The 15,478-nt window shown below is 41.6% G+C and overlaps 2 protein-coding genes across 3 annotated transcripts in view; one reads left to right on the plus strand and one right to left on the minus strand.

Annotated features, from left to right (window-relative positions):
• LOC111875701 overlaps window positions 1–5,501 on the minus strand; it is a gene marked incomplete at its 5' end in the record, with an annotated part of 30,962 nt that extends 25,461 nt beyond the window's left edge. Inside the window, 3 exon segments of the mRNA XM_023872147.2 lie at window positions 931–1,073; window positions 4,628–4,964; window positions 5,461–5,501. Coding sequence (XP_023727915.1) covers window positions 931–1,073; window positions 4,628–4,953 — 469 coding nt within the window.
• A 4,581-nt stretch (window positions 5,502–10,082) lies between these two features.
• Window positions 10,083–15,478, plus strand: part of LOC111875694 (major facilitator superfamily domain-containing protein 6) — a 48,705-nt gene continuing 43,309 nt past the window's right edge. For both annotated transcript variants that reach the window (XM_023872139.2, XM_023872142.2), the window contains exons 1-2: window positions 10,083–10,457; window positions 13,133–13,337. The gene's annotated coding sequence lies outside the window, so the exon portion shown is untranslated. The remainder of the gene's footprint in view (window positions 10,458–13,132; window positions 13,338–15,478) is intronic.

The raw sequence follows: 15,478 nt of genomic DNA on the forward strand, positions 1-15,478 counted from the left end.
CTCACGGTGTTGGAGATAGTATCTGTTAGTTTCCTGACACAACAGGTCAAAGAAACCATCTCCAAAAAACAGTGACACAACTTCAGACATGTCCATTGGGTCCGATGGCATCTGCTTCACCCCCGGATCAACTTTCCCAAAGTGGGGGTTTTGTCCACTTTATTCCATGTAGCTGTCCCGACGCTCGCACTTTCAACGGAGCTCTCACTTTCACTTGACACATTTTGGGCAGCCCTGTGGCCCCCGTCACTGTCACTGTCACTGATAATGGCCTCACTATCAGAAGACGAAGCAGTTGGCAAATCTGATAGCTCATTGGAGAACATATCTAATATTTCCTGTCCTCCGAGAGATCGCAACTGCTTTCGTCTCTGAGCCATGTTGAATTGGTAGCTGTGTGGTTCATACGTGCAAGCTTGGATTAGAACAAAGCCAATTTTGTTTAGGTTGTGACAGGAAATGACTCTGGTCGAGTTACCAGATAAGGCAGCAATCATTCCCGAGGTCATCTACACAGTAGTTACGATTCAACGAAGGCACACAGCGATATACAGCGTTTTGCAACATAACGTGACCATAGAGGGCCATATGGCCCGACCGGTCCGCAATGTGTTAACAAGCATAATTTGTTCCAGAATCTTACTTGTAATGTGAAACAATTTTTCCCATATAAATTAATGTATATGAAATATACATTGTATGCTATATATGAAACACACAAATACACACAGCAGGGAGAATACAGAGTTCTGGTACCTTTAAGCAGCTGATACACCAGTAACACTCAGGCTTCAAAGGGTTATAACAGGACAACAAGCCAGCTGATACAGCATCAGAAATGAACAATAACACAAAATTAAACTTCTTGCATAGTATATGTTAGTAACAAATAGGTGAAGTTTCCATACAACAGTTTCAGAAGATACGTACATGTTGATGGGAATAATGTATTATTACACGATTGCTCTGAAGCAGAACTCCTATAGCCATACTGATTCCCTGATGTGCTGATGTTACTGATGCTGAATTCCTTACTTTTATGAGTGACATCATGAGGCTCTTGTTGTTGAAACCTGTATGAAACAAATCATTTCAAAATGAATCTGAACGATACATGATACTGACCTTAACATATACACTACAAATTTGGAAGAATCTGCCCATCCACTTCATCTTTTAAGACACTTCCAGAAAGGACAGAGAATGAATAAAAACGTTGTTTTAACCACCTACACCATAAGGGAACAAAGCTGAAAAACACTGAAATTGTAAAATTAGCCATGGAATGCTTAAAAAATCATGTTCATAAGGAACTTATATAAACTGTATGTCACAAAGAGAAAGTTATAAGGAACAAAAGTGCATATAAAGGAGATTGAATTGTTTATTGTTTATTGTTTATTGTTATTAAATAACTCCACAAATCCTGTACAGGGGCTTTAGCACCCATAGGATATAGAGCTAGTCAAACTTATATAATCTCATACAAAACATAAAAAGATACATGGTGTAACATTAAATCAAGCCATATCATAACATAGATTCATATACTGTTAGAAATACAACCTTTTACTTCTTACTACTCCAAGTCCATTTGTCACAATCATTAAACATTAATCATAAAACAATATCACATAATACTAAGTAATAAACATAATTAAAATTAAAAAATATAACATACAGTTAATCCCATTTACATCCAATCAGTATTTACAAATTATCTTGATTAAAAAACTCCTCTAATGAATAAAATGACCACGAGCAAAGATATCTCTTTAATGCTGGTTTAAACAATTCAATTTTATATGATAATGATTTTATATTTATAGGAAGATGGTTAAATATCCTATGGCCAAACTTTATAAGGCTGTCAAGGAGACAACTCAGAGCAGGAAATGTGAACTAATAGCTGTGAGATTTGCTACTGTTTTAGAGTTACAGCATTTCAAACTTTCAGCCTTGATCTTTTTGGAAATTCATGTATTGGAGTCTCCATAATGTCACAAGACAACATAGCTTACAGGTCATATTACTTCGGACATCAAAGCAGCAACAAGAGTCAAACCAGAAGGTATGATTTATTAATGTGGAGTATGCCAACATGCACTTTGTGATGAAAATGCAAGAGTTGCATTGTGGGAATGCCAGGCTCAGTATCAAGGCCAGAGGCAATTTAGTAGACATGCTTGCAATGATACATTGCAGTCTGATGGAAACAGGTGCAATCATGCCACCAGCACATGCTGGTCATGGCAGATGAAATGTGCAGAACAAATAGAAGTCTTAAATGCTGTACATGCTAATCCATCAAATAATACTGGTCGGGTCACAAATAAAACAGGCCTCTCTCTGAGCACAGAGCATACATTGCATGAGAATGAGTTGTAACCTTTCCATGTGCAATTTGTACAAGGGCTGCAACCAGGAGACAATAATCTTCACCTTCAGTCCTGTCAATTGCTTCTACACAAAATTATAGACTGATGAGGCAACATTCAGAAGGAGTGGCATAAACACTCTCCACAATCTACATGAATGGGAAATGAGGAATCCTTCATTTCAAAATATTCAGTGTCAATGTTCAAGTGGGAAAAGTTGACAGTCACCTAACTGTGGCACACACAGCGCTGAACTGACTCAGTTTAATCCAGCATGCTGATTTCCTTGCAATAACACTCCCCCTCCTACTGAAGGAGGGGGAGTGTTATTAACATTCACAAGCACATGTGGTTTCAACATGATGGAGCCCCTTTCCACATTTTACACCAAGTGTGTATTGTGTGAATAACCACTTTCTGGACATGCATGTCAGTCAGCTATGGCAGTCCAAGTGTCGGACATCTATGCGCTGATCTGAATCCACCTGATATTTTCTTATGAGGATGCGCCAAAGAAAACACTTATGTTATGGAAATACAAGAACAGTTGCATATTGATACCTGCAACAGACATTCAGGACAAACCTAGACACTGGTTGGAAACAAACACTTCATTCACCATCGCTGCAAATCATGCATGCAAGCTGGAGAACGTAACGTTGAGTAGGATATGAGATTCCCACAACAGCTGTTACGAAGAGTTAAATCTTCTGGGATATAATGCCATGTAGTCCGTTGAAAGTCAGCTGACATTTCGGAAGACCATATCACCTCCATCTTCATGGCTGAAAAATAAATCACGCAAGAAACCAGTATGAAAGCTTTCTTGTCACCTGCTTTCAAGCTGCTTTCTTGCTTGGCCTATTCATTAACCCTGATGATGAAGGTGACATGTTCCCCTGAGGCATGTAGTGCTCCAAGAGTATGCCTCATTCATCCAAAAAGAGAGTCAGCATAATCTTCACTGCAGATGGCTGCGCCTGAAACTTCTGGGGTTTTAGTGATGAGGAATGATGCCACTGCTTGCTCGTTCTCTTTGTTTCCAGTTGGTGGTAGTACACCCAAGTTTCATCGCCAGTAACGATTCTCGAAAGGAAGCCATCACCTTCTGCTTCAAGGTGCCACAGAAGTTCTTCATAGGCGTCAAGACGTTATTTTAATTCTGGAGTTAGCTGCTGTGGCACCCACCTTGCAGACTCTTTGTGAAACTGGAGCACACCATGAATGACATGGTGTGCTGATCTGTGACTCATGTTAAGAATTTTGGCTCTTTCATCCACCAACACTCAGTGATTCTCCATCACTAGGGCTTCAACTGCTGCAATAGACTCAGGGGTCACAATTCTGTGTGCCTGACCTGGGAGAGGAGCATCTGCCACAGACGTCACACCATTTCTGAATTTCCTACTCCACTTGTACACTTGCTGCTGTGACAAGCATGCATCACCATACTGAACCTTCATCCGTCAATGAACTTCAATCGGTTTCACAACTTCACTGATCAAAAAACGAATTACAGAATGTTGGTCTTCTTTCATGCATGTATGTAGTGGAGCAGCCATCTTCAAACCGGCACTATGATGGTATTCTGCTTGTCTGCACTATACTGCCACATATAGGATACTCTTTATAGAATTGGTAACATGTATGCCAATTTATAGGGCAATGACGTGATATTTTGAATTTTTATCTCAGTTTTACGGTTTTCATTTGACTCACCTATGTACATTCTTGAAGGTGATGAAATGGTTAAGCCAGTTTCCCAATTTTATTATACGTGTGGTGCAATTTGTTATTGGTTTGATATTGGAGGCAGACTACAGGGGGTGAGCCCTAGAGGTCCTCCCCTAGGAAATTTTTGAAAAAGAAAAATGCTCATTAAGCCAGTACATGTGGAATGGTCAACTGGAATTTATGTTACAGTAATAAAGAGCTCAAAAGTAAAATAAAAATATATAAATTGAAGGGAAGAATACTGGAGAATTGGAGAATACTGGGTCAAACCATTTATTTTTAACAGTACATTTCAATGGCTGGCAGCACCTTCAAGTCCTGCTTAACTGTACTGTGTCAACATCCCACCACAGCTCAGCTGAGTAGGAACGTGTGTGACAGGGAAGAAGACACAGCATTATGCATTCAAAAAATGGACTTATACATTTAGGTTTTCAAAAGGATGTAATATATATTTGCTCAACAGATAATTCTAAAACCACTAATACTAAAAGAAAAAATTTATTACAACTTACACAGGACCTGCTAAAATTCGGTCAAATGTTGACTCAAGAAATGTATCTTGAACTGAAATTGTTGCATTTACAGTATCAAAGTCTGTCTGTATGGCTCTTTCATGTTGTAGCTGCTTTGCATGACTCTCATTCTCTTTGCCTCTATAACCCTTCCTGGTCTTCTGGGATTTAAGCATTTTAATGTTCTTGGTAAACAGTGCATCAAAGGCAGTAATGGATTCCTTCTCACTGTTTATAATTTCTTTCATAACATTGTGGATACTGGCCCAAGGTCGCCTCTTCCTTTCCTTGCCTTTGTATGTTCTTGATACCTTTATTGGAGCCATTTAGCTTCATTCTAAAACAAGTGCAGAATGAAAAATAATAGGGCAATGTTCTGTACTGAAACACAAAAGATTTCATTTACTTTAATTATTTCCCATATTTTGACTCAATATCTAATTACGCCCATAAAGTTGATTAATTTTGCGGGAAAGCTGAGTTCCATGATTCTCACGCCATGAATAATACGATTACGGCCACCATGAGAATAGAGGCAGCAAATTTCTCTGAAACGTTTGTGCTTATCTTCCAAACTACATACCATCATACCACATTCATTATTTGTAACAGTGTTGTTCTCAATTGGTCAAACAATTTAATAAATGCAATTACGTATTCCAACAGTTATTAATGTAATCTTTAACCTATTCTATTTCGCCAACTTAGTTAACGAATGCCCGTCCATCATATTTCAAAACAAGAATCTTTATGGAAATACAATTGTGTCTGTTACAAAGGCCCATACAACTAATATTTCTTTCTAAAAATAAATATAAAAGACTTTTACTTACACTACTTCTCTCTCTTGCAACTTAATTAAATCCACTACCAACCCTATGACAGCATTACGAAATTAAAATACTGTACATAACACTACTTTGAACTACAGCACTTCGAATGCGACGAAGTAAAAAAAACCTTGGCAGCGTTCATTACTTACGCTGACCGCCTATGGTAAAAAATTCGACCACATTAATCGCAGAGCCACGCAAAGTCTTTATAAACAGGCAATGCTGAACTCTTACAACAAATTTCGTATCCATATTGTTTTCTTCAATGGCAACTGGTAAACGTACGAACAGTTTGGGTCAAGACCACGTAAAATGTGTGTGCTGCATGCATCGATGCGTTTGTCTAAGCAGACGGTTGAAACTTTGTTTCATTTTGATGTTCATAATTTAGGAATCTATTTTTCATTATAAAAAGTTAAACAGTTCCGTTCAGTATGACTGGTCACACTGGATGGAACTGTTTAACTTTTTATAATATTGTTAGTGTGACGGACCAGAATGAAACAAATCATAATTTTCATTGTTACATTCTACATTCTTTTCACAATTTTAGGCTCAATTTGTGCTGGCATGAACATTTCAAATAATAGGAGCTGCGCTCCTTTGCGAACTGCGTCTGGCTCGTAGTAGAAACATTCCCCTTTTTGGGTCGAGACCGATGGATTTGGGGCCCGCTGGGCTCGTCTGTTCCCTCTTCTGCCAACGTGTCGATCATACAGATGGACAGACAGATCGACGCTTGTATAAATTCTTCATCAAAGATGCGTATGAACCTAAAACGGCTGTTTCTATCACTGGACCGGGCCGAACCGATTACATTCCTCATACATTTCTTTTTGGTTCTTTGACACTAACAGCGACAAAGGTATACGTGACGACGAGTTACTTTAAATTTGTATTTAAATTCAGTTCGACACTTCTTCGTCAGCTTCTTTTCATGCAAGGTAAATCCATCCACTCTACGATCCACGGGTACGTCATATATTGTGCAGATAGCCTTGTAGTTGAAAGTCCTATAGGACATTCCTGTGACAACGGGAGAATAACAGAGGAACTGTCTGATATGGCGACTTATATTCCGGCCGCCTGGAAGTTAAAAAAGAGAGTTCATTCGTGAATTTAAGAGATTCATTCGTAAGAGACTTCAGAAGAAAGTTATATAGTGAAGTAATCACCTGCAAAGTGTTAACCAGGTAATATTCGTTATCAAACTACGACTAGCAAGCAGACATCGAAGGCTTTATTTTGTGTGCTATAATTACAGCATTCTTTTTTTCTTTTTCCTTATTGGCACTGCAGCCCCAGTGGGCCTAGGCCTACCTCCATGAGCTTCTCCGTTCACTTCGGTTTTCCTAGATCTTACAGATACGGTAGGACTCCTTGGGCGGGTGATCAGCTCGTTGCAAGGCCTCTACCTGTACACAAACACAGAAAAACGCACACACACAAACTAAACATCCATGCCCTGAGTGGGATTCGAATCCACGATCCCGGTTTCCAAGCGAGCGAAGACAGTACATGCCTTAGACCGCACGGCTACCGTGACTGGCACAGCATTCTTTAGAGTGTTATAATTATTTGTAGGTACGCCATGTGAGTGTCCAATCAATCTATTCACCAATCAAAATCCCGTCTACATTCACTAATACAAGTGATAATATCGAATTTATAATAGGTCAACATGGCTACGAATTAAAACAGCTTAATTATGTTATTCATGTATGTCTCTAATTTAATAATATTTTGACGAAGTGATTACGAGATATACATGAAGAGTTAATTTATAACATTACGTAAAAATGGCCTTATAATCGGTCATTATGCTAAAAGTCAAAACGTGTGTCTGGCGTTATACAAATTTCCTCATATCGAATTACACCAATATTTTAATTAACAGTGTATGGTATGGGCCTGCACGAAGAATTACATTTATAATCTTATGGAAAATAGGTATTGTAATGGACCAATATGGCTGAAAAGCGTAACTGTCCAGCAACTTTTAGTGAAAGTCTAAGAAGCCAACTTTTAAAAAAAGGCTGGCCAACGGCTTAGGCACTTATGTGGGCTACCAGACACAAATGACTTCCACTTTCTTTGCACAGAATGCCAACAAGAACAGAACCTAATACACATTTATTGCAAATAGTAGATGAAAAATTATAAACTGAATTGCAGAATCTGTCATTCAGTTAGAGGCCACATAGCTGACGTACCTCTTTACATCTATCGAAGCTGGGGGGCATCTGCCCTCTTGGATCTGCGGGAAAATCAAAATTTAACAGAAGGAAGCGTACCAACTAATAATATTAAAAAGTAGAGCATCTAGAAAAATACTCTTTCGTCTTAAATAATCCGGCTAATCGTCCTGGAAAGAATTCCGAATGCACGTGAGAATATCTAGGTGGGAAACTGGGAATATGTGAAAAGTGACCGAGGACTCATCAACCAGTTACCTGCAATTAGATCGTGAAGGTAATGGACAAAGTTTAAACAATGGCGGACACATTTTTGACTAACTGAACGACTCTCAACTTATCAGAACCTATTTTTTTCCCTTGGCACTACAGCCCCAGTGGGCCTAGGCCTACCTCCGTGAACTTCTCCGTTCACTTCGGTTTTTCTAGATCTTACACATTCGGTAGGACTCCTTGGGCGGGTGATCAGCTCGTCACAAGGCCTCTACCTGTAGACAAACACAGAAAAACGCACACAAACATCCATGCCCTGAGTGGGATTCGAACCCATGATCTCGGCTTCCGAGCGAGTGAAGACAGTGCATGCCTTAGACCGCTCGGCTACCGTGACCGGCAAGAAGTTATTTAGCGAACTGAAATAATAAAGTGTCTCCATGGAGATCTACAATTCCATTTATTCCTTTATTTATATAAAAAGATAGCGGTAAAGGGATAAAGCTACCCCTGAAACAGGCCATGGAAGTCCATAGGGCTGTGGAACGTCGAGGGTCCACATTTTCTCTAGACAATAGGCTCACAGACGGCGGTGAAGTTATCAGCCTTACGTACCGGCCGTCCTTTACCCCCCCCCCCCCGAATATGCCTGGTGCTCATTTATGTTAGAGGCTAAGTCGAACACAGGGCCATAGTGCGGCTGGAAGGATCAGGTCAAATAAAAAGCCAATGACCTCATCGGGAATTGAAACTGAGACCTTCTAGCATGTAGCATAGCGCCTCAACAAACTACGCTACCACGTTTCAAGTATATTTATTTATATACATAGTAATTTGTTTTAATGTTCATTCTCGTTAAATTTACCCGCAAGAAAGGCTTCGGGAATACGAAACAGGAGCGCTAACGAATGCATCACGACGCCCATTAGCATCCAGTGTGTTGCTGCTGAAGAAGTAGTACATTATTACTCCGTGCAGTTATGTCAGTTCTATTGCACTTACTTTTTGCGAAGGGTACGAGCGGCGAGTCGAGGGAAGAAACAGGCGCTTACAGTGTGAACAGTGCGTGAACAGAATGTTGTTCCTATCCATTTTCAGAATACACAAATGGCACATGATGGAAAGCTTCATTAAGTCTTCCGTGGGTAGAAACTCCGTGATTTTAGTCCGCAAGCGAACTATATCGACCGTGGGACCGCCGCTTGTCGGCGAAGTTCAGTGCCAACTTTTGCGGATAGATGGTGTCGCGTGGTCAGCGCAACGAATCCCCACGGCCGTTAACCTAGGTCTTCTAGACCGTAGCCGCTATTTCCTTGAAAGAGCTCCTCAGTTATCATTACGAGGCTGAGTGGACCCCGTTCCAGATCCACTATTTCTCAGAAAATCTGGTAGCGCCAAGAATCGAACCCGGACCTCTGGATGTGTAACCAGGAACTCTGACCACTAGACCACAGAGGCGGGGTTAGGGCAATATGAAAAGGAGAGTGAAGAAAAACAGGGCCTGTCTGAAGCACTGATCAATAATCAAATATGTAGCAAATTCTAACGTCAAGCGAAGAAAGGCGAAGAAAAACAGATTTTTCACCGCATGAAAGTTGAGAAGGGCCATCGGCGCTCCACGTTGTGTACGTTGCAGCATTAGGCTTCGCTATCGACACTCAGATAGTTCGAATCTTGTTAAGACTCACTGCTAAACCATGTACATCCCAACACGTATAGGTCTATACTGATCATTTCGCCTCTTGGCTCTTGACTCGTTATGCACGTTCGAGCACGTGTACATTTACGTGCACAGTTTTGCTCTTGCTCGTCGCTCCACTATACGCGTTCTAGCACCCTTTTCTGTATTATTCTCAGGGTGGGTTACCCTGCGTCCCTTGGTGCTGTATATGACCAATTGTACCAATCCTCGTTGAAAGGTAAGAGGAATGGAGCACTTGGTGGAATGACAACTGGCATGGGGAACTGAGTACTTGGAGTATTGGAACTGATCTCGGGCCGCCGGGGCGACAAACCCACGTCTGACTGACTGAGCTATGGTTCGTCTTCCAGCACGCGTACACCACCAAGATGACCAAGATGATATGTCCCTTGAGTCGCTGTGACTTCTGTGACTGTGACACCATGCATACGTACATCCCTCTGGTCTGTTCCCCACTCAGCGACATCGCCGGTGGGGAAAGGAAACTGTAAACAGTACTGTCATTCTGACAGCAGGCGGGGACTGGGCATTAATAGAACGATGTTCGTCCTTGGCTTAAACTCACTTTCCGGCTTCTGCTCACAGCCTGCTGATTGCTGATTACCACAGTTTGCCTTGGGGTACGGGAACGTAGGCGCGTATTAGAAGGGGGTTCCACGCCAATCTTGCGAAAATTACTGACGGAATAAAACCAGTGCGAACAAGCAGGCTATGTGAATTACGGACACAAATAAGACACATGTCAATAGTATCAGATAAACATTCATATAACTGAAATAAAAGTGGAACGTGATATCAGTGTTTCAAGTTAATGTAAAATACTGTATGATAATTGTTTCCGGAAATAACTGCATGAAGCTGGCTTGAAGCGCATCTGCAGGATTCAGGTAATTTACTTCTGATTCTTTGTGCTTGTGTTGACACGCGTAGTTCCTGTAGACTGCGGTGAGAAGACACGAGAACAGAAGCGCGTTATTTTCAAACAGTTGTGACAGGGATTGTGCGCACGTCTGCGCAGTAATTGAAACATGAATTTCATGGTTAACCATCCCGCATGTAGCTTACTTCAGACATGTTTGTATGCTACTGACACTGAATTATTATAGGGAAATAGAGATTAGGTCCTTTAGAATGTTGGGACTCAGTTAAATCCTAAATTATTAGGAAGAGGCTTCCGACGGTCGCAAATTCACAACACAACGCAGAGAAATGCCGACATAGATTCATGGCTCGTGCGGGATTCGAACCCGCGATCATAATGTTGAAGCAGTCCAATATTGCAATACCGTACCGCACTGACACCCCGAAGGGCCTGTCCTGGATTCGCATCGTTCAGCGGACCAAATTTTTGTGGTTAATGTTGACCGTGTTTCAATAAAAGCAGACAGACATATTCCTGGGTGTCTGTGACAGGAGTTCACTGATTATACCAATGTGACATTATGTTGGTGTCTGATTTTCACTACGCTGACACTTCATTGTTTTTATTATAAGTGGCAATGACTGGGATCGAACCCTGGATTTTCTGAGTTCTAGACTAGTACGCTAACTGCCACACTACCGGGTCGGTACAGGAACGGGCGTTTTTTGTTTTTACTCAATATAAATAAAGGTAAATTGTCCCTGTGCTTAACTGATTAAGCACTACGTCATGAAGGCGTATGAGGGAGTGGATGTATAGTTTCACATTTTTAAATATAAATATTCTGTAGCTAGTAGTAGTGTAAGTACATAAGAGAAAAATACATTAAAACAACATCAATTCCTGGACCGCCAAGATGGTTTTATGGTTAACCTGTGCCTGTGGGCGTAGAGGCGCTAGCGTGGGCGAACTGATAAGGAGGCTTTAAAATGTGCGTGTGGACGGGTATAGGGCCGATCCAGTTTCAAAATCAATTTGCGCCGCAGAAAAAACAAATGAAAATTGCAAAGCAGAATAATTCTAAAATAAATATTTAGAAATGCAGTATATACATTGTATGTCAAAGTGTAAAGGGGTTTGGCAGTAAAATCCAAGATCAAATTGCTAGGTCATTTTTAAATGTACGGAACATAAAAAGGGGACCAGGCTGTATGGGGTCTGCTCACTGAGATTAAAGACGAAGCAACTGAAATTGCATGAGCACAGACATTTCACAGGACCGGCAGAAGAAAACAGAAATTATTGAAGGGTACTTACTGTCTCCTGGGATATAACCCTGTTGTCCGCTGGAAGTCAAGCGCCTCCATATCCAGGATCGAACTGAAAATTGAGGCGATATCTTCCTCCGAAACGTTGTTTGACTTTCAGCAGACTACACGGTGTTATATCTCACAAGGTCATACTCTTCGTAACCACCAACGTGAGAACCTCAAATCCTACATAAAATATTGAGTTTTAAAATGGCGTAAAGCAATATTGGTTAAATCGATTCATAGAACCACGCGTTGTCCACGAACGCAACAGCATGAAACATCGCTTCGATTATCTCCAGGGATGCTGCACCATATTTCACGGAGATGACGCACTTCATCGCGAAATGTACGTTGTCTCAGTAAGGGACTGGCTCTCAGTGTAACAGATGTCGCTTGTAAGATGAATGTTATCGACCTTAATACACGTACATGCGGTGATGCAGATGGTGACGGCAAAAGGCGAAGGCAACGCATGTACTGACGGCTTCACATCTGGCAGTTCGTTGCCTCCGTATGAGGTAATTCGTCTTCCAAGCATACAAAACAGCGCGAAGAAGAGAGGAGCGAACATTTCTTTCTAAAGCTTGTTTAGACATAAGATCTCCATGCAAAGCCGCATCTTGGACGTCCTCATCAGCGGCCACATTGCCAGATAGGCCTGTATGGCCAGTTGCCCACCAAATGACATAGACTTTGCTGATTCAAGAAGATGGGACTCTTCGCGTAGAATCTGCATATGACCAGACAGTCCAGTTTGTACCCATGGGCTCTCGCAGGGCGCTGTAATCCCTCCAGAACAGATGATGTTGCCAAGGTAGCCAGCGAACCGAGAGAAGAGCTAGATGTATGACAAAGATTGGTTTATAAATTCTGTTATGCCTATGTAGGCGGTAGCAGAGATCATACCCTAGCCAGTCCTGTAACCCGGATAGGTCAGAAGATAAGGTAAAGGTAAAGTGGGGGAAGTGGACGTATAGATCCACATTTTCTTGATCTCGGAACTAGCCGAATGTGAGTGTCAGCTTCACGCCCCGGCCGCTTTGCTTCCTGGGAAAGAGCCCCCGGTATCTATTGGATAGGATGTTGGGTGGACCCCAGAGCCGGTCTGAAAGACGTGGAGAAGAGAAAATTCTTGCCCATACCGGGACTGCAACTCCGACTTTCTCGGGCGTCCAACCCATAGCCAGTCGCAATACCGAATGCGCTATCCCGGCTGCTATAAGTGGGAAGGAGCTTACAAAATTCCGACCAACTTCCGAAACGTCGTGTATGTAGCACGTACTTCAGACACTGCACAGTGTCCAACATAATGTTGAAATTTTGCAGTTCTCGGTGTGTAATGTTACAAAATTCAAACTATTTGGGTTTTGATATTCTTTTGTTGCAGATGCAAAGCTATTGTTGAAGAAGCAAGTCAGCCGTATTATAGAAGACAGCGAGTTAACAAGACTCCTGTGGGGTGGTCTCCAGTGGATTGATCATGCCAAATTTTATCAACATCGATCATTCAGTGTGTAATGCTGACGTCAACAATTCGATGGACGGACGCCCATCTCTCGAATAGGTTCCCACACTTGGAACCCAACAGAAAGGTACGGAGCAAATTGACCTACCGGTAACGTTCTAGGTTTGTATTTAAAAAAATGCTATTTTTTCCATGATTTACCACAGTCTCTCCAGGCGAATGCTGTGGCAGAACCTTCTGCTAGGTTACGGCAGCCTTCATCCAAAATCTCGCCAACTCATGATCACGGCCCCGTTTCACTGGACATTGCATGAAGTGTACGAAAGAATGTAACCCAAGCATCAACCTTTCCCTCAATTCAGTAATGCAGTATGAAGCTGTGGGTGGATGTTGAGTCCCATGGAGCATTTTAATATTATTCTCCCATCAATGCCAGGTCTCCACAGTGGTGTCTTCTTTTCAGATTTTCTTGCATGGGTTGTTTATCACCCATTTCTAGTTAGAGGTTAGGTTTAATGCAATTCTCTTGTTCTTAAAACCACCAATACTTATACTGAATAAAAGTCAGTGCGGACTCTCCAACTCGTCCTTCTTGATTTGATAACCTTAATAATATCTACTGAAATGAGTACCAGAAATATTCTTGAAATGTTCTTGGGGGTAAAGGGCGGCCTGCGCGTAGGGCTAACAACCTTACCGCCATCTATGAGCCGATTGTCCATAAAATGTAGGAACCTCAACATCTCACAACTCTATGGGCCTCCACGGCCTGTTACAGGGATACCTTTACCTTACTTTACTTTTGATAATATCTATTGAAGGGTATGAATTACTGAACTTCTTATTATGCAGTTCTCTCAACTCTGTTGTTACCTCATCCCTAGGTCCGAATATCCTCTTCAACACGTCAAATGATGAGGAAAGAATCAGACAGCGCGAGATATTTGCAAATAAGATATGCACAGTTTACCGATAGAACAGTTTCCAGCAGTTTACTTGTATTTATTTGCAATTGTGAATAAATGAAGGGTAGACCAGTCGTAAAATGCGTACTAAAGTGATACATGGACACGGAGAGAGGGGACCAAAATTAGTGAAGAGGCAGAAATGACAACGCTCAGATTTTAAGCTGGCGATCCACAGTTAAACAAGAAGTTATGGGAAGAACTAATCCTCTACTTCCCTTTCACTGTAACTTTAGAATCTGTTGCGGTAAGTAGAAGGAAAACTTTCTTATATTTGCGTAATGACATCAATAAAACAATACAATCTGTGAGGTTACAATATTTGTATTGATGTTTGGAGTGATTCATGGCCTCAGATGGCATGACATATATACAAAATTTTATTAAGATTGGTTCTGACATTCAGGTAACATTAAGATTATTACGAGTACCTCAGCAATTTGAGAGATTGCAGTGTTGGTGCCACTAATGACGGGGGTCCCCGTCGATAGTATCTCAGGTGGCATGATATATTTACAAATTCCCATGACGATCAGTTGAAGAATTCAAGTAATACGAGGGTCGTACTGAAAGTCATGAGCAACATTTTTTGTAAAGTAACATGCTTTATTATTGACAAACCAAATACACCACCTCAATCTACAGACCTTTCTTTATTTTTCCACATAATCGCCACTTCTTTGTACACATTTCTTCCAGCGTTCTGGGACTTTGAAAATTCCCCTTCTGTAAAATTCCGTTCCAGCCATCCGAAGACACTGATGCACTGCTTTCTGAATTTCCTCCCTTGTCTCAAAACGTTGTCCACGCAGCTGATCCTTCACAAATCCGAAAAGATGGTAGTCGGAGGGTCCCAGATCAGGGCTATAGGAGGGGTGTGGAAGAACTTCCCACCCCATCTTTGCAATTGCTTCCAATGTGAGGCGAGCGGCGTGGGGCCGAGCGTTGTCATGCAGGATGATGATGTTTCGTCCCGGACGATTATCGCGCAATGCACGATGGAGGTTGTGAAGCGTCTGGACATAACGAGCAGCACTGATGGTTTTCCCAGGATCCAGGAATTCGGCCAGAATAAACCCCTCTGCATCCCAGAAGACTGTGCCCATCACCTTCGCAGCTGATGGTACTGTCTTTGCCTTCTTTTTTGATGGAGAATGCAAATGGTGCCATTCCATACTCTGCCGTTCCGTTTCGTTTCAGGCTCGAAATGGTGAAACCAGCTTTCGTCACCTGTCACAATACACGGCAAAAAATCATCGCCTTCGTGTCGATATCTCTGCAGCAGTTCTGAGGTGATGGCTTT

This window comes from Cryptotermes secundus, unplaced genomic scaffold (assembly GCF_002891405.2).
Source record: "Cryptotermes secundus unplaced genomic scaffold, Csec_1.0 scaffold478, whole genome shotgun sequence".
Lineage (NCBI taxonomy): Eukaryota > Metazoa > Arthropoda > Insecta > Blattodea > Kalotermitidae > Cryptotermes > Cryptotermes secundus.